We start from the raw sequence: 20,958 nt of genomic DNA, 5'->3' as shown, positions 1-20,958 counted from the left end.
TGAAGTAGCCATATAATTGTTGAAGATGTATCGATCTAACTTTATGAATCTGAAAAGATCGTAAAGCGTTTGATGTCTTCATAATTACATTCTTGCTGGTTAGTTAACAGGTGCAAGGTATTTCTGACTTTAAATACCGCTATAGAGTGAATAAGGACAGATTTTATTATAAGTACTTAATAATAATATTAAACGGACTCAACATTTTTAATGGCCAAAATTTTCTCTTTTAATTGTATGTGTACTTATTATTAATTATATTAGGAACAGTAATATAACTCAAACACTTTCATTTATTTACGTTTAGTCACAGCTTTAGAACAATAAAATACAATGCAATAAAGCTGTAATAAACTAATAACTCATACGTCAACCATCTCTAACTCATCTACAGGGAATTGCAAAAATAATACCCTTCGAACATTCCACGGCTTTCTTTACAAATCGCTAGTCGCTTTTCACCTTCTATACCTCGGGGAATGAAGACCTTTGAGAAATTTTAATAGAAGTGAATGATTTCACACATAATGTATGTATGTATGTATATCGCATATGCGCATGAGAATCATACTGATGATGATGACATGTTATAATGGAACGACGCTTTCAGCTTTTACCGCGCTTTTATTAAGGCAAATGATGTTCCGCGTTTTAAACCACAGTTATTGTCTACTTATCGCCTACATTTTGAAGTAGCAACGAGTGTTTTAAGTCTATGCAGTAGAGTTTAAAATTGATGATAGAACGATGCGCCTTAAAGTACTTATATAGTGATGTGTTCTTGGCAGTACAAGTATGGTGCTGGATTATAACTGAATTTTATACGCATTTGTGTTATCGAGCCTAACGGATTGCTATTGTTATTTTCAACGGGATGAGGTAAAATGATAACTATTAACATGTTTCCATTGTTTTAATTGTTAACAAAAAATCGTCGTCGATTACATTTTTTCATAAACAAATAAAATTCGCTAGGTACACGATATAAAATGTATGATAATAAATTAATGAAATGAAAATGAAACCACAATATTTCTATTCAATAAATTAATAAAGCTCTTATAGTAAAAATACATAGAATTTGTATAAACCATTAATGGCAAGAATGACACGTGTCAAACGTTATAAATACATACTTATAAATACTTAAGTACTTTACATAATATAATACATCACATATATACAAAAGTAACTATATTTTTTATCTTACATAATAATACTTAAAACATATTAAAGCCAGGTACTTGTATTTAACAACCATACATAATAATAGTAACAATACAAATTATATATGTACAAAATTACATAAATTAATCATAAACATAACAGTTATTTATAACAAACTATAAAAACATAGTTACGCGCCAAATCTATAAGATTCGATGAACCCTCCAAATAAATATGCTACAATAGTTATTGAATGGCAATGAATGAATGAAAATGAGCTTACAACAATACATCAGTCAATAAATACATCCATTCGATCGCAAACACACAAAGGAGGAAAACGAACCGAAGGCAAAGTCGGGAGCGGTGAGAGTGTTCGACTTAGCAATGGGGCTTTGACCTCAAGCTGCATCTAGGCTAGTGGAACCCTGTTACAGTGGTTTTTGCGCGGAGTAAGCCAGAGCTTGCGCGTCTGCGGATCTACCCCACCCCCCGCTGCTGTGCCCCCCCGCCGCCGGCGCCCCGTAGCTGCTGGAGGAGTCTCCTCCGTACCCGCTGGTGCCTCCACTGCTGCTGCTCCCGTAGTCGTGGCTCGAAGAGTGCGAAGACGACGAATGGGGATGCGCCACCACCTCATACGTCACATGCTTCTGCTGAGACAACAGCTTCTTCAGACCAATGATGGCTGACAGCACCAGCGCTATCTTACCAATCAGCAGCGCCTTCCCGGCTATCAACGCGATCGCACCAATCGCGATAGGCATTAGCGCCATCATCTTCATCGCCAACGCCATCATTAGCGGGCCGAGAATCTTTTGCGCCTTTTTCTTCTTCCCACGGCTCTCTTCCGACAAGTCGCTGTCGCTGTCATTGTCTTCCGTGAACGTGGAAACTGTGTCTTCCAGAGCGCGTCCCACTCCAGCCACTGTGTCAATCACATCGGAGCCTTTGACCTCCACTTGAATGGAGTGCGTGTCAAGGTACCTCCGAAGTCTTGCAAGAGGATCCATGGATCGTGGCGCTCCTGTTTCTTTAGGGGCGTCCTTGGCGCGCACGACGGTCACTCCTTCGGTTAAGGCAAATGTGTCCTTCGAGCCTACCATTTTGTCGACGAACGAGAAGAACTTGTACTTGAGGCATGATGTGGAGTCCTTGCGGAGGCAGTCGCTGTATCCTTCGATATCGTTGTCGGTGTGTCCCGTGTCTTGGGCCGGGAGAGCGGCTGCGGCGCTCAGGGCCAGCGCGACTGTGATAATCCTCCACATGTTCACTCGGCGGTCTGATCACGACTGTGGGCGACCGCAGCGCCGCGTCATCTTATATATGACTCCCGCGGATGCAGCCAGCAGTGCTCTGAGAATGCCGAGTAAAAAATCGTACCGAAAACCTGTGAACTTTCTCGGACGGTCAAGTGCATGTGAACCTGCATTGTAAAAGTAATAGTCAAATTTAGATTTCATAAGCTATTGCGTTTGTGAAAGTTACAGTAACGATTATCGTGTTGGACATAACCGTTGGCAGGTGAAGGAGGCGATGGCATGCAAATATTGAAGCTATTGAAGCTGTATTATGTAGCTATTGTGTTTCGTAGAGAGAAGTGAAATGAATGGGCGGGCGAGCGGGTCTGCGCTGGAAATCCTTGCTAAACCTGTTTGCAAGAAAACTATGGGGTGTTGGACTTGACTGGAAAGTGGAGAAAATACTCGACAATTTATTTATATACGAGTCATTACGTATTTAAGTGTAGCATTTATTCTTATTCCAGCAACATAACCATTTAAGTGATAAAAACACGAAACACTAACCAACATCCATCTTCCTGAAATAAATGTAAACAAACCGCACAAAAAAGACCAAAAATAGCTGCAAAAAGCACTAAGAAATTCGACCATAACCTTGAACTGGTTTAAAGAAAAAAGTAAAACGGTAGTTACATAAAATGACCGCTGCCAAAAAAAGAAAAGCATAGCGCGTGGTCTTACAACTTACAACAATACGACAAAGAAAACCTTATTTTATGGTCTAAACTTTTCTTGTTTTATAATTTTTTGTAGTTGAGAAGTTTAAATCTTGAACTTCTATTCCTATAACTATTATACCTATAAATGATACTTGAACCTACATTATTCATACCTACTCGTATGTATGTACATACCAAGGCATACCAACTTCGTAGAGGATACAATTTCCGATCATAGGGTATTAGAACTTTGACCTTACATTCACTTTCTTCCGTAGGAAAGCATACTAGAATCAACCTAGCCTTTGTGTGACTGGGCTAGGATGCTGTTCGTTTTATACCTATATTTATTATACATTCCAAACAAGTCTGAAAGACTTACTAAAATTATTGATATTATTATCATGGCGTTTCTTTTGCACTGACACTATCAAAGTTAATGTAAAACGAGATTTATCAATGTAGAGGAGGTGAAACAGTAAAGTATGTAATTTTCGTGGTAGGTACGCGAATGTCCATAATAAAATTATAATCTACATGTATGATTTATGATGTAAAAAGTCTTTGGATGTAAATAGGTACTATGTTTCCATGTTAAAGTTATGACATAAATATCTTCACTTGATAGAAGAAACTAACCCAACATAAATACCATCATTGAATACAATTTTCCCAGTGCATAAAAAAAGAAATTTTGTTTCCAAATCCGTAATTAAATTAACATACAGCCTTGGTCGTTTTGTTGAAATTGGAAAATAATTTTGTTTGTTTTTACCATTGTTGTAACTGAAAACTACCGACTCCAATAACCTCATCATAATTTCCTTATTTAAAAAGCAAATGAATAACAAGTATTAAATAACAAATAAACAATCCGTGGATTCTACAATCGGATCTGAAAACTATTAAGTAATTCAATAACCAATTTTGAATTTGGAATACATTTGACGCATAAGTACCTAATTACTGGCTAGATGTCATTGTATAGACTCAATAAATAAGCCTTAAAAAACCTTTTCTAATACATTGGATTGACAGTACATAAAACTTACCAAATCACAACATCTACCTATGAACAATTAAAAAGAGAAATCTAATGAAAGAAATGGGCGGACGGTTTTAACTTAATTGACAAGATAATACTACAAATTAACCGACATTACCTTACAATGTAATTGGTGAATTATTATACCATAAACTTCATAAAACTAAGAAGAAACGTTACACTAAGGTACTTTATAAATTCGCTTATTACAACAACAATTACAATTCTATAAATGCTGATGAAGTTAAGTTAATGCTCAAATTAAAGGATCGCAGAATATTGAAGAATCAAGAACAGAAACTGTCCCTTTGGATATACATGTACCGTAATAAAATCATTTCAACAACTTTAGGGTAACTTTACCTCACGTTAAATGTATCTAAAATTGTATTTAAGTCAAATTTAAAATTAAATGCATTTTGCAGGCAGGCAGACTAAATACGCAACGTTCGCTGAAGTTCCAACACCCTATATGCATAAACAAGAGTGATACCCTATGCAAGAGTGTGAACCATAGATTAACAATACACGAACATTGTTAATCTAAGGTGTCAACCAACAAAAAAACCAAACAAAGTCACCGGGAAAGTAAATTCTTACGAAACCAAAATAAAGGGAAACCTTGTGTAAAGTGTAAACATCCGTACTCAGGTATATTTTATAACACCTGGAATCCGGGTCAGCACTTTCCCTGCGGTTCATCCTTGATCTCGAAAGACTCGAGTTCCTTTGACTCATACATACGTTGAAGAATGCACTAAGTAGAGTATCTAAAGCTTAAGTAAGTGAGCATAAACCTCACGTTTTCCGGTCAAGTTCAATCTTCGTTTAATAGAACGGTCTGGCTGTCCATTTTCCTACTTTAAAGATAGTGATATAATTCATGTATACTGTACAGTAGTTGATATACAAAAATCAACGCTTTTAATTCAAATTTAAATATTGTGAATTGGACTTTAATTTATTTGTTATAAAATGGCGTGAACCACGCGTTAAAAAACGTTTCTGATAGCTTCATGAGAAGTAATCCAGTTTAACGCTTCCATGATGGTCGTGCAACTTTGTTTGTGTCATGAGAATCTGGCTTCGGTGTACTCTTTGAACTATGGATTGAAGCTACACTACTATTATACTACACTCACTGCATTGAAATAGTTCCAGTGTCAAATTTTAAAATAAAAAAAACAAACACTCACACCTTGTACTAATGTACTCCCTTGCGGGGTAGGCAGAGGTGCATTGCTGCACCCACTTTTCGCCAGTGTTATGTTAGTCCCAATTTAATAGAGGGCGGGCCTATTGCCATTTTACGGGCACATCCAAGACCCGAGAACAAATATCTGTGTTTAAACAAATATCTGCCCCAGCCGGGAATCGAACCCGGGACCATCGGCTCAGAAGTCATGGCCACTAACCACTACGCCATTCGGTCAAATTGTAAATAGCACCAAATCACTCCTAAACGAAAAAGACTAGCTTAATGACACCGACTGTACTCTTTTTTACTTTAATTTTGTTATGTTATATATAAGATATTAAAATGGGTCCAGCTGAAAGTCCGTGCTGAAAAATAGTGCAAATGAAATATATGTGCAAATAAATTTAAGATAGCGAAAGAAATGGTCCGTCAGTGTGCATAAATTCGAGCGCCTACAATACTGGTATTCAGCTATTTTGAATTCTGCGAGCGTTCCTTTATGACTGCGGGTGCGGATGGGTAGATTTAAATTAAAACTTCCTTTCTGTGGAGATATTAGATAATTCTCACGACTATAATCCCCGAAGGAGTAGTCAGAGATGACTCGCTAGCGATCAAAGTACCATAGTATACATTAGGGTGTAGTATAATAGCAATATAATATTAAATAATATGCATAGTAATATACCTAAGCATTGTTATTATAATTATATTAGTTATTCATATATTTGTCAATGCTATACATAGGTATACACTTTTTATCCATATGTGCCTAGTTTTTGTAGTAAGACCTTTTAATTTTAAACAATCCATAGGACTCAGATCCACGACTGCTCAAATGAATTATGAGACTTTTAGTTCTCGTTTCGTAACAGAGTCTCAAAGTTATAGACCGAACCATTTTAGTTCACACAAAACCTTACACTAAGACTTTCACTGTTTAATTGCATTGTGAGAGACCAGAGGTCTCTGGCACGTAATATCATTATAATTATCTAAGAAGACGGACATACGGACAATTGTCTATACAGGGTGGAAAATTATCAGTGACTTTCCCATTGTCAGATACCGGACATACAAAGAAAGAAAGAAAGAAAACACTTATTTGACACAATGGACAACAAAAACAAAAAACAAAAATAACAATACAGGAATAATACAATATATACAAAGCAAAATTGACTATTGGAACTTGGAACAATACTATAAAATGAGAAACAGAACAGCTGTTGATGTTAAAATTAAAGTAGGTACTCAGAAAACTGTATAGATCAAAATATAGGTATGTTCAGAGTGGGTTCCGTAATAAAATTATTTCGGTAAATTGGCCTTCCAGTGATTAGATCACTAATAAAATGCTACTCTATACGTTACTAAAGGCCTTCCACGTATTGATCCAACAGCTATCATCAGAGGTTACCTTTCTCCTACTTATTGGCGTACATTATAGTTCTTCTTTCTTATTCAAAATCTATTTATTTTTTATATTTTTCTGAAATAATAAAATTTGAGACTATGTACCTACCCAGGTATGTCTATTTTTAATCTGAGATACTAAATTGACAGATTCAGAACGATTTATCAACAGTCGAATGCCCCGTGATTAAGTCATGTATCCTTCCATTGGCGGGACAATCGACTGTTGATGAACCGTTCAGAATCTGTCAATCTAGTATATGATATAAAATACAGACTTTAGTAAGTATAAATAATTAGCGTTATGAAATAAAGACCTCATCGTTAAAGTCTACTGAGCGTAAAAAAACGCTTCAAATTCTCACATCTCACGTAAATCTGAGAAGAACGTTGATTTTTGGTAATTTTGACGGAGAAAGTAAATTGCTCAGATTTTTGAGATTAACGCGGTAGTGGGAAGTAAAAATTCAATGGCCAAATAAACTAGAGTCGTTGCCACGCCTGGCTAATTATGACAACAGACTCATATAGAAAAACTTTGCTGCTAAGTACCTACCTATATTATTATACAGTAAATATATTATTATACTCGCGAGCAATGAATAAGTTCCAGTGATATAATATATTATTTTTTTTATTCTATAGATACACAAAACAGTGCTTTACAAAACAATATATATTATTTTTATATTAAATAACTAAAAAAATAAAAGATATAGCACCAAATTACTCCTAAACGGAAAAGGCTAGATTCATGACGCCGTCTGCAATATTTTATGTGTACTTACATTTTAGCGCATAATATGAATATTACCAAATAAAATCGTAAATGTTTTAAAAAATTGGGGGCATTTATTGTCATTTTGTGGGTGTAACTATTTCATGCTTGTGTGTTATGGTCACCAATGTTGTCATTATACTAAACACCAGTTTATTCTAAAGAATGGCAGTTTAACGTACCATTTAACTTAGAATGGGCTTTTCTCTCATGGTTTCCAAGACTAGTAATTATAAAGTGGAAAGTTGTACTAATTATGATAGAAGGGTTCTCTTATTGTTAGGTCTAGTTTAAAATATGTTATTATAAATATACTTATAGGTATCAAGTAACTATAATATATAATATTTGTTTGTAAAATAAACAAGGAATAAAAATGTTGACATAAACCATGAATGCCTCCACCATTTATTTTTATCGAATACAGCGTTACTCATGTACCTATACAAAATTATAAAAATATCCATAGGTACCTACAGGTATAAAAGAGTACTCCTGGAAGCTTCAACCACATATTCTACTCATCAAACTGAATAACTTTCCCAAACCATATACCTACCAAGTATTTTTTTTTTCGATTACCGTACCTTCTGAAAGTAAAATAAATTTTGTAAGTACTTTTATGATTTATACGTAGGTATATGCGATCGAAAAAAAATTATCTTTTTAGAAGTTTTTTTTTTCAGTTTGACCATAAAAGATTGTGTGCATGAACTTATCGGTGTTACACTATATTGGTACTATTGTGTAACATCGATCGCACAGATGTGTTCCGATCGACCGAGTTATAAAATCATCAATGGAACTGGTTTAAAATTACGTCTTGCCTGTCTGATTGAAGTCACGGGGGTTACTCTACTTTGACGAAATACGAACGAACGTGGGCTGTGGTGCAATCAATTTTAAACAATAAAACGATATAGAGTCGTAACTCGCGTAGCAGCGCTCAGAAACTTAGTTTTTCGAGAAATAGAGTGACCCCCTGTGTTTTATAAATTACGTCTAGAGTGTCTGATCGAAGTCTGGCTCATGCAGGCTTATATTCCACCAAAATGCGGAGATGAGATGAGAGGAGAGATGTTTTTTGTACAACCACTAGAAAAATGTTTTAGTATTTTTTTAAACCAAATTTATTTAGAATGACGATGTATTTTACCTACTGACTGCTGGCATGACGTTGATTAACGGGACACCCTGTATATTATGTGGTCACTGTCATTTTATTGCCGCTAAATTATTGACGGAAACGAATCTATTTTGTCCGGTACTTTAGTAAGTAAATTCTTTTTTTAGTTACATCAATACAGGGTGTTGTAAATATATAGGTAGCAGGTGTTTAATCCAAAGTATGCGACAAAGTAAGACGGTCGAATGGCGTAGTGGTTAGTGGCCCTGACTTCTATGCCGAAGGTCCCGGGTTCGATTCCCGGCTGGGGCAGATATTTGTTTAAAGACTGATATTTGTACTCGGGTCTTGGGTGTTGATATATTTAATATGTATCTATCTATGTATTTGTGTAGATATATCAGCTGTCCGATATCCATAACACAGGCTCTGCCTAGCTTGGGGTCGGATGGCCGTGTGTGAGATGTCCCCACATATTATTATTATGCATAATTACTATATACACATTACACAAGGCAGACACAATACACTCACGATTAATGAAAAAGATCCAGTGACATTAGGGCCAATTTACTTATAAACAGAAACGACTAGTTTAATGACGCCACGCCATCTGCAATATTGAAGTACATAAAAGTGCATCAGAATATTACCTACCAACTAAACACGTCAATATTTTAGACTTATTTTATTCTTAATTAGGTAGGTATAAATGTTTTAAAAATTGGCGTCATTTGGTGTTGAGATTTTGTCAGAAAAAGTATACGCTCAGGCAGATTTACTCAAGTTAAAAACTTTACAATTACTTTACTCGGTTAGTAACTAAAGACAAGTTTTGACTACACTTTTGTTTTGACACCCTGTATTTCTGAAATTTTATGATTCGAAAGTAAAATTTCGTTTAAATGACCTTGTTAAGTTTTAACTTAAGTAATTGACGTCTTCACGGATAAAATTGTTAAAAGCTTTTGTCGCATCATTCGACTAATAAATATAAAGTGTTAAATAAATAATATAACACAACACAGCACAGCATTACTGTACATATGTATATCAGATTTCGGCGAATCTCAAAAAGTATCATCATCATCATTAGCCTATAGCAGTCCACTGCTGGACGTAAGCCTCTCCCAAAGCACGCCACCGGATGCGATCTTTAGCTTCCCGCATCCAATCATAGCCACCTTTCGCAAGTCATCTAGCCGGAGGGCGTCCCGCACTACATTTGCCTAGTCGCGGCCTCCACTCCAGAACACGTTTATCCCATCGGTCATCGGTTCTTCGACAGATGTAAAAAAAGTATCGTTAATCGTAATAATAGCGATCATTACATGCACGGGCAATCTCGATACGGGGAATGGTACCGCTACCGTGCCACCACCGAAACATAAGCAGCATCGCTCGCCTGTCAAACATCTGTCAGATCCATACAAGTTACGACAGATTTGACCAGCGAGCGACGCTCTGCTTAAGAATTGTTAATGCTAATTATGCTTAATTGCTAGTACGAGTATTCGGTGGTAATCCCCAAAGTTCTCGGCCCAGCTAAGACCACCATATTATTATTATCATCAAAATCAATGTCTCTCCGTAATTTGTGATACTGACAGCTATTTACAAAAAGAAAGTACCGATCTCAGAATCTGAATAGAATCGTGAGTCTCCGGTACATATCAGGAGGGTTACTCTATACTGACGATAAACGAACGAACGAGAGCTGTCGTGCAATCGGCACATTTAATACAACGAGATAGAGTCTTGGCTCGCGCAACACTGCTCCGAAACTACGTTTTTCGTTATATAGAGTGACTCCTCTTTTGTTATTATATCGATCACGGTGATGTGCTATCATCGGATTGATGAGGCAGTGTAGACTACTATAGACGATTTAATATCAGTATGGTATCCATGATTTTTGAAACCGACAAGACTTTAAGAAAGGGTCCTAAAATTTTCAATAATAGGTACTTAGCTTTTGTATTGTGTTGTACTATACACACTCGTTCATTGCACTGACTACAAAGAAGGGAAGATTTTGCAATCATTTCAGTATTATTATGTGTTCTTTGGTTGATTTTCCTTCCATGTTGGTGAAAACTAGAGTTTACCACCGTGATGAAAAATATTGGTGGCCGTCTACAAAGGCGTCTACGAATCGCGACGAGTTGACGTTTAGTGTTTACTCAACCACTTGATGATAGTATCGCCGTGTGGAGGCACCTTCTATGAGAGTAAACAGAAATGCGTGCAACGACGCGATAATAAGGGTCGATTACACCTAACGAGTACAGTGGCGAGTCAGTATCCTCGGCCGATCCTCGACAAATGAATGGCTAGCAAGTGACCAAGTGCTCGGCCGAGGACATACTGACTCGCCACTGTACTCGTTAGGTGTAATCGACCCACTAGTGTCGTCGCAATTTGTTCGCCTGTGGAGACGGCCCCTTGTCCAGTCAGATTAACGTCAGTGGTAAAATGTCCAGGGTGTGCCGGTTGACTATAAGGAAAGACCAAGTCTGAGCGCCGTAGGTTAGGATACACAAGTCGATGAGCTTCCGCTTAAGCGATATTGGTAGCTCTCGTTATTAAAGATTTTATAGATCAGGTGATGAGGAGGTCTCATGACGATGCTCTTTTCGTGAACCTCTCGGTTAATTGGTAAATTTAGTAAATTGTGCAATAAAAGTATAAATAAATAAATAAATAAGTAATTACTTGCACTCTTTTTACTCAGGAAGACTGCATTACTAATTTTTAGGAAGACTATACTCAAGCTTTGCAGTTTTAATGGTGACCCTACCGCGGCTTTCGCTCACTTTCACTATGGCGGATCTCAACGTCCGCTACTTTTCGCAGGAAATCATGGACAGCCTCTTATTGTTTCACACCCCAGTCAACGATATTTTAAAATGAACTAGATGGAGTGTCAGTGCATATGAAACATGTCTCGACAAATAAAACACGAATATTATACACTAGATGTTCCCGCGCGCTTCGCTTCGCTTTAAAAAGATTTCCCGTGGGAATTCCGGGATAAAATGTAGCCTATGTTCTTTTCCAGGGTCTAGACCATATGTATACCAAATTTCATTCAAATCCGTTCAGTAGTTTTGGCGTGAAAGAGTAACAGACAGACACAGTTACTTTCGCATTTATAATATTAAGTTAGGATATTCGCATTACTGCCAGTTTCATTATTCTACCGATAGCTTTCAGTTACTTTTATACGATTTTGACAGAAAACAACGTTTTATGTGTCAAAATCGTATGAATGTGATTGTCAGCTATCGATAGATAGAGTTAATGAAATTGGTACTATGCATGTGCCATCAATTAAATCGAATCGGTTAAATAAACAGATTTGTAGAGATATAGAAGGCATTTCACTTGTGAGAAATCTATTGTAATGTAATTTTTTAATGAATGTAAAACAAATAAAGGATAGCATCAAATGTCAGCGGACAGTCTGCGCAATGCACAGATTAAACGTTTTCTTTCTTTCTTTCTTTCTTATAGGGCTCTTTTATTGTACTGCGCAGAGGCACAATGTTACTATACTCAATATTTTAGTCCACACAGACCTCTGAGCAGGATTCAAACCCAAGGCTACAAGCTTCGGAAGCATAAATCACTGTCTAACTACCTCTTATTTTTTTTTAGGTAGCCCTATTTGTGTCCCACTGCTGGGCAAAGGCTAGGCCTTTTATATTTTATTATTAGAAATGAAAAACTCGCGGCCTCAAGTTCCTGATGCACATTCACTTCTTTATCTATCTCTACTAGCAATAAAAAGCCTTGCTCACTGAACATTTGAATCTCATTATCACACGTAGGTGCTTATTAAATGAAGCGACTGTCTACATTCTGCCAGCATGTGACATGATGATATACAAAACGTGGGAAACGACCCACTGCCTGACTTATACACTCTCATCCCACTGGCCTCGCGTTTGAACTTCAATGAGTGTTTTTTGCCGGTTATTGTGCTGTGATGTGATGAGATGGGTAATTTTACAACAGGGAGCAGTGAAAAAGTTCCACTTACAAAATGCCGACATCAAATAGCCCCAATTGTTAAAACTTTTATTTTAAAATTTTAACACCTTATTTACGTTTTTTGTCGGTCAGAATTATTCTGATTCAAAATTCAAAATATTCAAAAATCCAAAATTGTTTATTTACACACCATGTAAGCATAGGCAAATATTATACAGTGAGAAACATTACATAAAAGATGGTAGGTACAAGTCGTCCATACTAAATGATGACATTAGGTATTTCGCATGGAATTTCAGTGAAGTCCACACTAGGCTAAGCCTGTGTCGTGGTGCGCTGTTAATTTACTTCAGTATTGCAGACGGCGTCATTAGCATTAGCTTTTCCGTTTAGGAGTAATTTGATGCTATTGCCACTGAAATCTTATCATTGCTCGCGATTGTATAAAAATGCTGTAGCTGCTTGTTGAATGTTTATATCCATTATAGAGCTCCACTTCCACTATACAAATACAATACAAATATTTTATTTGTCAAATAAAATGATACAGTTTTAGTACAATTATGGTCACTTACGTAATAATTGTTCTAAAATAAGTAAGAGTGCTCTAAGCATCCGCAGTAGTTAGAAACTGTGTTGCGGATGCCACGAGTTTCTCTCCACCGAGTATACAAGTTACATTGTAAGCATTATGACAAATTATGAAATTTAAATTTTGACAATAACAAAATATTATTTACTTTTAAAGGTTACAACAATATTTAACTATGTTCAGTTTACTTTACATTCAAAATACAACATAGGTATAAAAAATATATAATAATAATAATTGTAAGTAATAGGTAGTTTAAGCAGTTTCAGCAATTGATTAAGTCATGGTAGTTAGTAGTGTTTCTGTTTTATCGTAGTCTAAAGAAAGAAGGTAAGTGTGGACATTTTTTTTACAATTGTGTTTGGTCATTGGACAGATAGCTACTATGTTATTGTATTTTTGACGTTTACTTATGTGTGGTAAGTAAAGTTAGTTTTCCTTTGCAGTCCTCAAATAGTATGGAATTTTGAATGTCCAAAAACCAATTCTACATATAATGGACAGAGTTGGATTTAATATTGTCATTATGACAGAATCATTGAAGGCTACGTTTTTTGGTGCACCCAAGCAAATGCGATACCAAGGAGGCTGATTTGACTAATAGAGTTCCCATTTACCAATGACTTCATCTTACTGGAACTTACATAGGCTGTACTTAACTGTATCTATCATGTCTATCATGGCAAGCTGATTTACCGCATTTAGCCTCTAAGGTGGGCCATTATGCGTGAAATACTCGTACCTACAGGGTGACTAGCTATTAAGCCACCCAAGCTCACGAAAGAAAGCCAGTAGACGACCTAGGTTGCTTATGACTTCCCGGAGGGACCACGGTGATCCGAGGGTTTTTGATCGTAGGGCTGTAACTGTAATCACCCAAGCCTTCTACGAGTTATTCCATGAAAGAAAAGTTTAACGACTTAACATAAAATTCTATTAACCTCATACTTGTACTTTTCTGATTCAATCTCCATGAGAATCCCACGAGCAAGTTCTCAAAGACTTTTTACTTCAAGATCAAGATCACCCAGTCATCTGATCTACTATAAATTGTTTTGACATGTTCAAGTTTAAACTTTAGTGTTATGGCAATAAGATCAATGAATTATGTGGTTTTTGCATCGAATACAGAATGGTAACTGTTGTTGATTTTTATGTCTAAGCATTTCTTAGGTATTGTACCTGATATTGATAAGGTTATGAATGTTATGATGTTTTTTTTTACAAATATACGTACCAATTCTACCTCATACAGAGTGGAAAAAACAAATGGGCCTTCGAAGGAAGCACTTTAAATCATTTAGTCAAACATTCCTTTATTTTTTTAAAAACTGCATTTAACGCTTTTTATACCTGGGCAATGACAGATTTTTCCAAGACTTGTTTCAGCTGTGGAAACTATATAGTTTACGTTTTCTATAACAATAAAGTGGCGTATCTAGCGGAAACTATCATGCAACTTTTAACAGATAATGTATTGTATGCAGATGACAGAAGAAAACGTAAACTTTTATAGTTTTCAAAAATTGCAAAACCTGTAAGTACTAGACACGCTGTAGTCCCAAAAGACTCATCAATTTCCTTCGCTGCAAATAAGAAACTGTTACTTGTTTCCGGTGTCTCGGATCGGAAACGACGATTATGCGCGCGCGTCGCCGCGTCGGTCAAAGGGGTCACTCTATATGAAGAAAAACTAAGTATCGGAGCCCTAAAGCGCGAGCCACAACTCTATCTCGTTGTATTAATCGTGGCTATTGAACGACAGCTCTCGTTCGTAAGTTTTTCGTCAGTATAAAGTAGAGTAACCCTCTTGAGCATCCGTGTTGTCAGTTTCTATAGCAATACCAGTTTAACTGTAGTATATGATAAGTGTGTATGTTTTATTTCCCTCTAATATCTTTGATTTTTATCTCTTATATTCAAAGTTGCCTGTAAGAGATCGCTCTTAGCGATAAGGCCGCCTATTGATCATTGCTCCTAGTTTATAAGTATTCTTTATATGTTTTGTTATTGTGGTGCCCTATAAAGTTATATTCTTTTCTAAGTAAAAGATATTTGCGACTAACAAATCGCGACTTGCATATAAAAAAATGCAGTGCGCGCACATCCTAAACGCCGCCCGTTTGTATAATAATAATATGGGGAGATCTCAAATTTTCGTTATACAGGATGTTGCAAAATTGGTGGTCATTCTAAACTACTTATCATCTACGACTTTTGGCATTTACTGAAAAAAAAAAACAACTCCGCATAGTAAAAATAATATATACACACTCACGTCTTGTACTAATGTACTCCCTTGCAGGGTTGGCAGAGGTGCATTGCTGCACCCACTTTTCGCCAGAGTGTATGTTAGTCCCAATGTAATAGGGGGCGGGCCTATTGCCATTTTACGGGCACATCCAAGACCCGAGAACAAATATTTGTGTTTAAACAAATATCTGCCCCAGCCGGGAATCGAACCCGGGACCTTCGGCTCAGTAGTCAGGGTCACTAACCACTACGCCATTCGGTCGTCGTAAAAAGTTACGTTCCCAAAAAGTTGTAGGTAACAAGAGGTAAGTTTGACGTGGTTTGTCTAAGAACTATCTAATTATTACTAATCGACTAACTACGTAATGATTGTTATCAATTATGTATTATTTAAGTTTTAAGTAAATTGCCGATGATGGAGTAAATGGCGATATAGATCTTGATTTTATTTTTGCAATTAGATAAAATGATTATCTTTTAATGCTAATATTTTGAGTAGTGTTGTCTGCAGGTTTTAAATGGTTTAAATCCTGTCGGTAAAAGAGGCATTTTATGTTTATTTAGTCACTATTTTATTAATAGTTCATGAAAATCAGCTTAGTGTTTCATTTCATAAAATCATAAAATTATTTATGGTTTTAGAATGTATACACACCTAACTAAGCCACCAAAAAATGTGGACTTAGAGCCTTAACGCGAAATCATCTAGTTCATCGAGTAAATAAAAATTTCATGCCCCATCTTACTAGATTTTTTACAATAGTTATATTTATTTAAATATATGTATATAAATAAATATATGCAAGCTGAAGTGGCAATGGGCTGGGTCATATCTGCCAAAGAACCGATAACCGTTGGGGTAGACGAGTTCTCGAGTGGAGACCACGAACAGGCATACGCAGCGTGGGACGCCCTCCTTCCCGCTGGGCTGACGACCTTAGGCGAGTAGCCGGTAGTGGTTGGATGAGGAAGGCCGAGGACCGAGTGTTGTGGTGCTCCTTGGGAGAGGCCTATGTCCATCAGTGGATGATTATTGGCTGATGATGAATAATATTTATTTAATATACGGTCTACCCTAGGGGCACATCACACTGTTTTATTTTGTATCGTTTGCACACACACACACACACTTACACGTTGTCATAGACAAAACACACACATGTAAAAGTTATTCGGCGGACGCATAAATAGTCGTTTCGTGCGACGGAAAAAAATATCGAATACCTATTTTTAAAGTTTTGTCAACGCCCTACAATCCTACGGTAGGGCTTGCATTTAGAGCGAGCGTAGACGTGTTTTTATAACGAAAAAGGTTCATTGACATGTACTTAAAATCCAAATTTAATTAGTGTTGCTGTTACTTCATTTTTTATTTATTTTAATAGTATTTTTTTAATATTGTCAGTGATTATTGACATGGGTTTTAAGAATAATCGTGAAAAGGCAGTTGAATTAGACGATGTTTTGCGTGATTTTTCAGTGACACAAAAGTATCATGTGATATGTGGTTTTCTTCTGTTTATGGCGTTCGCTTCGAATACGTTCACTGGTAGTCATTTTGTGTTTGCCGCCGAATTTGTTCAGTACAAGTAGGTATTTCTGTGTATGTAAGTATGATTTAGTGACCCAAAAGGTTTGACTCAAGAGAGCGGAGTGTCTCACTTCGGGAAACTGTGCCTAGATAAACTAAATATTTATCACCATTTTCTAATTATCCGCGTTTTTGCAATATCCCTAGAATTTTAGAGAAAAATCGATTTATGAAATCATCTCAAGACATTAACACTCAACCCAAGACCTGATTACAAACGTCTGTGTTTAACCCCTCACGTCCCGATGAATCAGAAAGAGTTAAAAATCTATTGTGTCTGGTTTACCAATGGGTCACCGGGACCTAAGCGGTTAAACAAATATCTGCCCCGGCCGGGGATCGAACCCGAGATCTTCGGCACAGCAGTCAGGGACACTTAACCACTACACCATTCGTTCGTCAACTTCAATAATCATTACTTCCTTTCCTTTTCAGATGTAACAACTCAGTAGAACAATGTAACGTGAACGCACCATCAAACGTGACATTTGAGAATCAATTTGACCAGCAGTGCTACGCGAGGGTGCCACTAGACGAGGCTGCTACTTGCTTCGAGGTGAACCAATCCAAGCTCGTGCCCTGCAATGACTGGGTCTATGAGAACCCTGACAGCTTTGTGGGTGAGGTAAGTGATATTTTACAGAAAGAATGTGGTAGTAATGAAAGGAGTCTGAGGTAAGGGATAAGTACTTGGAATGAGTTGGTAGGACCACGACCACTTTTGAGGAACGACTAGATTTAGAGTCATGGAAAATAAATTATACACTCAAGAGCAATGCAAAATTTCCACTTGCCGACTCGGGTGTAATGCTTGTGAGTGTATTTCAACACCCTCAATTGCGATATTCAAAAAGTCGCATAACTTTTGAACTGTTGAACCGATTTTCAAAACAACAAACAAAATATCGGTTCAGCCGCTTCGGAGCTACGGGCAGCGTACATAAATATGATTATATAGATATACAGACACGTCAATGTTTGATCAGTTCCAGTTGGGCTGCCAGGAGTGGAAGCGGACCCTGGTTGGGACTATGCATAGCTTCGGCAACATGATCGGATTGCTATTCATTGGGCCTTTATCTGACAGGTAACACACACTCACGCCTTGTACTAATGTACTCCCTTGCGGGGTAGGCAGAGGTGCATTGCTGCACCCACTTTTCGCCAGAGTGTTATGTTAGTCCCAATGTAATAGGGGGCGGGCCTATTGCCATTTCACGGGCACATCCAAGACCCGAGAACAAATATCTGTGTTTAAACAAATATCTGCCCCAGCCGGGAATCGAACCCGGGACCATCGGCTCAGTAGTCAGCGTCACTACACTAACCACTACGCCATTCGGTCGTCAATTCGAGGAGTGATTACTTAACGCATTTATTTGGCCTCCCGTAACATACAAATTTTAATACTCGTTTACTTTTCATCGCTTCAAACCAATTTCTTAAGGACATCTACGACTAAAGCCAAACAATAATAACATTCATAATTAAATCTCATATTTACTCCATATCCACTGTTAGAATTTTTTTAGTAAAAAATCAAATAAGTTCGTAATAGGTATAAAAAATTATTTTTACTTATTTTATATCTATTTATTTCAGTATAGGAAGAAAAAAGGCCATAATAATGACAGGAGTCTTCGGAGGAGTACTGGGACTAGTGAGAAGTTTCGCCACCAACTATTGGTTATACGTGGTTCTAGAAATGATAGAAGCTGCTGTGGGAGATATATGCTCTCCCGCTTTCATGTTAGGTACTATTTTTCCGTACGTGACTTTAAAATTTTGAGATTTTAAAGATTTAGTTGATTCTACAGAGTTAAACATTTTTCAGAATGAATTCCTGAGAGACATTTGTGCTTTTATACTCATTTTTTGCAGGATAACGAAGGCAATGTGTATAATTTCAAATAACATAGCTTTGTATATCTTTGATTCTGAAAATGTATAGGTAACTAATTGTATTATTTTGTTTTCAGCTGTGGAAATAGTGTCGGCAAAGGATCGGGCAAAATTTTATATGATAACGCAGTTAGGTTATAGAGTAGGAAATCTATTACTTGTTCTAATGGCATGGCTCTTTCCGTATTTCAGAACATTTTTACGAGTCATCTACACTCCTTTGTTACTTTTCATACTTTATATTTACCTCTTAGACGAAAGCCCAAGATGGTTGCTTACTAAAGGTAAAAGAAGAAAAGCAGTTAAAATATTAGAGAAAGCAGCAAAAACCAATAACATTGTACTTGATAAATCTTTACTGGAAAAATTGACGTGTGAGAAAGAAAACAAGTCAGCAGAAATAGATTTCACATCTTTACTTAAAAGTACATTTTCATCTAAAGTGTTGCTACAGAGATTCTTGATTTGCATCGTATGGTGGTCAACTAGTACATTTGTGTCAGCCGGGTTAGCTATAAATTCAGTTTTGTGGGGAGGCAACAAGTACTTTAACTATGCAATGATTCCAGTAGTGGATATACTCGCATCTATTTTCATGGGTTACGTTTTAATCAGGTTTAAGAGAAAAAAGCCTTTGATTTTGTCGTTTTTGTCTGCAGCATTATTTTTTCTACTACAACCTTTTTTACCTTCAGGTCAGTATATATTTATTTATATCTATAAATATAATAATGCCAATAAAACTAGTCAGCAGACATATAAAATTTTCTTTCAGACTTGACGTGGTTGTCCATATTATTTTTCCTGTCGGGAAAGTTCATGGCTTCAATATTTTTCAACATCACATACTTGGTGACATCTGAATTGTTCCCAACTCACACGAGGAACTCTATGCACGCTCTCTGTTCATCTCTCGGAAGAATCGGTTCAATATTAGCGCCACAGACCCCATTATTGGTAAGTTTTTAATACACTTTTAGGGCACCCTGTATATTGTTATATATTATTTTACAGGAGCGAAATATATGCACCCTCAGTACAAACTGTTTGATAAAAGAGTCATAGGATGAAGATTGATGAATAAAAATGTATTATTTACGTCGATACACACAGAGGGTCTTAAATCTAAAGTGTTTGCATTGGAGGTATATTTTTTTCGGCTTAACCATTGCAGCATAAACCTGTGAAAGTAAATGATTTAACAATGCCCTCTATCGGGCATCCTGGGAACTATTTTCTATTTCTGTAGAGATCGATATCCTATCACATGACTGTAACGGTGCCGGTGTAAACCAGCCTCGCTGGCCTTTTCGGTGTTGTCGGCACTACATACTTTTTTGTATATAATTTGATCTTTTTATAAGTACATGGTGGGCAGCAACGAGTGTTTGCTTAAGTTTGTGGTGCTAGACACCAAACAAATATTTTTTAGCTTTATCTTCATTCACCATTCTTTATTTTTCAGTTATCCTATTGGGTGGGACTTCCTTCCATCCTCTTCGGGTCTGCATCACTGATAGCGGCCATCGTCACGTTGTTTGTCCCGGACACGGCAGATGACTCGTTACCCGACACTGTGCATCAAGCTGAATTTGTCGGATCAAACGAAAGGAGAAAAGAACAAGAAGTAGAATTGATTTAATAACAAAACTGATTAATTAATGATTCTGTTAAATAATTCCTAACATTCGTTGAAAATAAAGTTTCTTATTCATACTTTCTTGATGTTTTTTCGGCTAAGTAGTAATATAGTTATTACAAAATTCATACACTTTCGTACCTTGCCTACCTAACGATCCGTCAATGTTTGAGTGAGAAATGATTAAGGCTCCAGTACACCATGGCCTGTGAAGGGCCACGCTTTGCAATGCGCCACTGTAGGCCACGATCATTTGGTGTTCACACACCAAGGACAACTTACCTTGGACAGTTAG

General features: G+C 36.8%; 2 protein-coding genes across 2 annotated transcripts; one reads left to right on the top strand and one right to left on the bottom strand.

The window, feature by feature from the left end:
* Positions 1-899: 899 nt before the first annotated feature.
* On the bottom strand, positions 900-2,474 carry LOC105391600. Its single transcript, XM_038111422.2, has one exon. It carries the CDS (start codon positions 2,430-2,432, stop codon positions 1,599-1,601), a length of 834 nt encoding a protein of 277 aa, XP_037967350.2. The 5' UTR covers positions 2,433-2,474; the 3' UTR covers positions 900-1,598.
* Positions 2,475-16,698: 14,224 nt separating this feature from the next.
* LOC105391601 (solute carrier family 22 member 1) lies at positions 16,699-20,734 on the top strand. The gene is made up of 7 exons (XM_048630644.1): positions 16,699-17,120; positions 17,558-17,747; positions 18,109-18,209; positions 18,725-18,876; positions 19,102-19,719; positions 19,800-19,981; positions 20,490-20,734. The coding sequence occupies exons 1-7, from the start codon at positions 16,948-16,950 to the stop codon at positions 20,664-20,666; spliced, it is 1,593 nt and encodes a 530-aa protein (XP_048486601.1). The 5' UTR covers positions 16,699-16,947; the 3' UTR covers positions 20,667-20,734.
* The last annotated feature ends 224 nt before the right edge of the window (positions 20,735-20,958 follow it).

The sequence above is a fragment of the Plutella xylostella genome, chromosome 26, assembly GCF_932276165.1.
Source record: "Plutella xylostella chromosome 26, ilPluXylo3.1, whole genome shotgun sequence".
Classification (NCBI taxonomy): domain Eukaryota; kingdom Metazoa; phylum Arthropoda; class Insecta; order Lepidoptera; family Plutellidae; genus Plutella; species Plutella xylostella.
The sequence above is the reverse complement of the archived record's forward strand: the minus strand, read 5'-3'. Positions and strand labels throughout refer to the sequence as shown.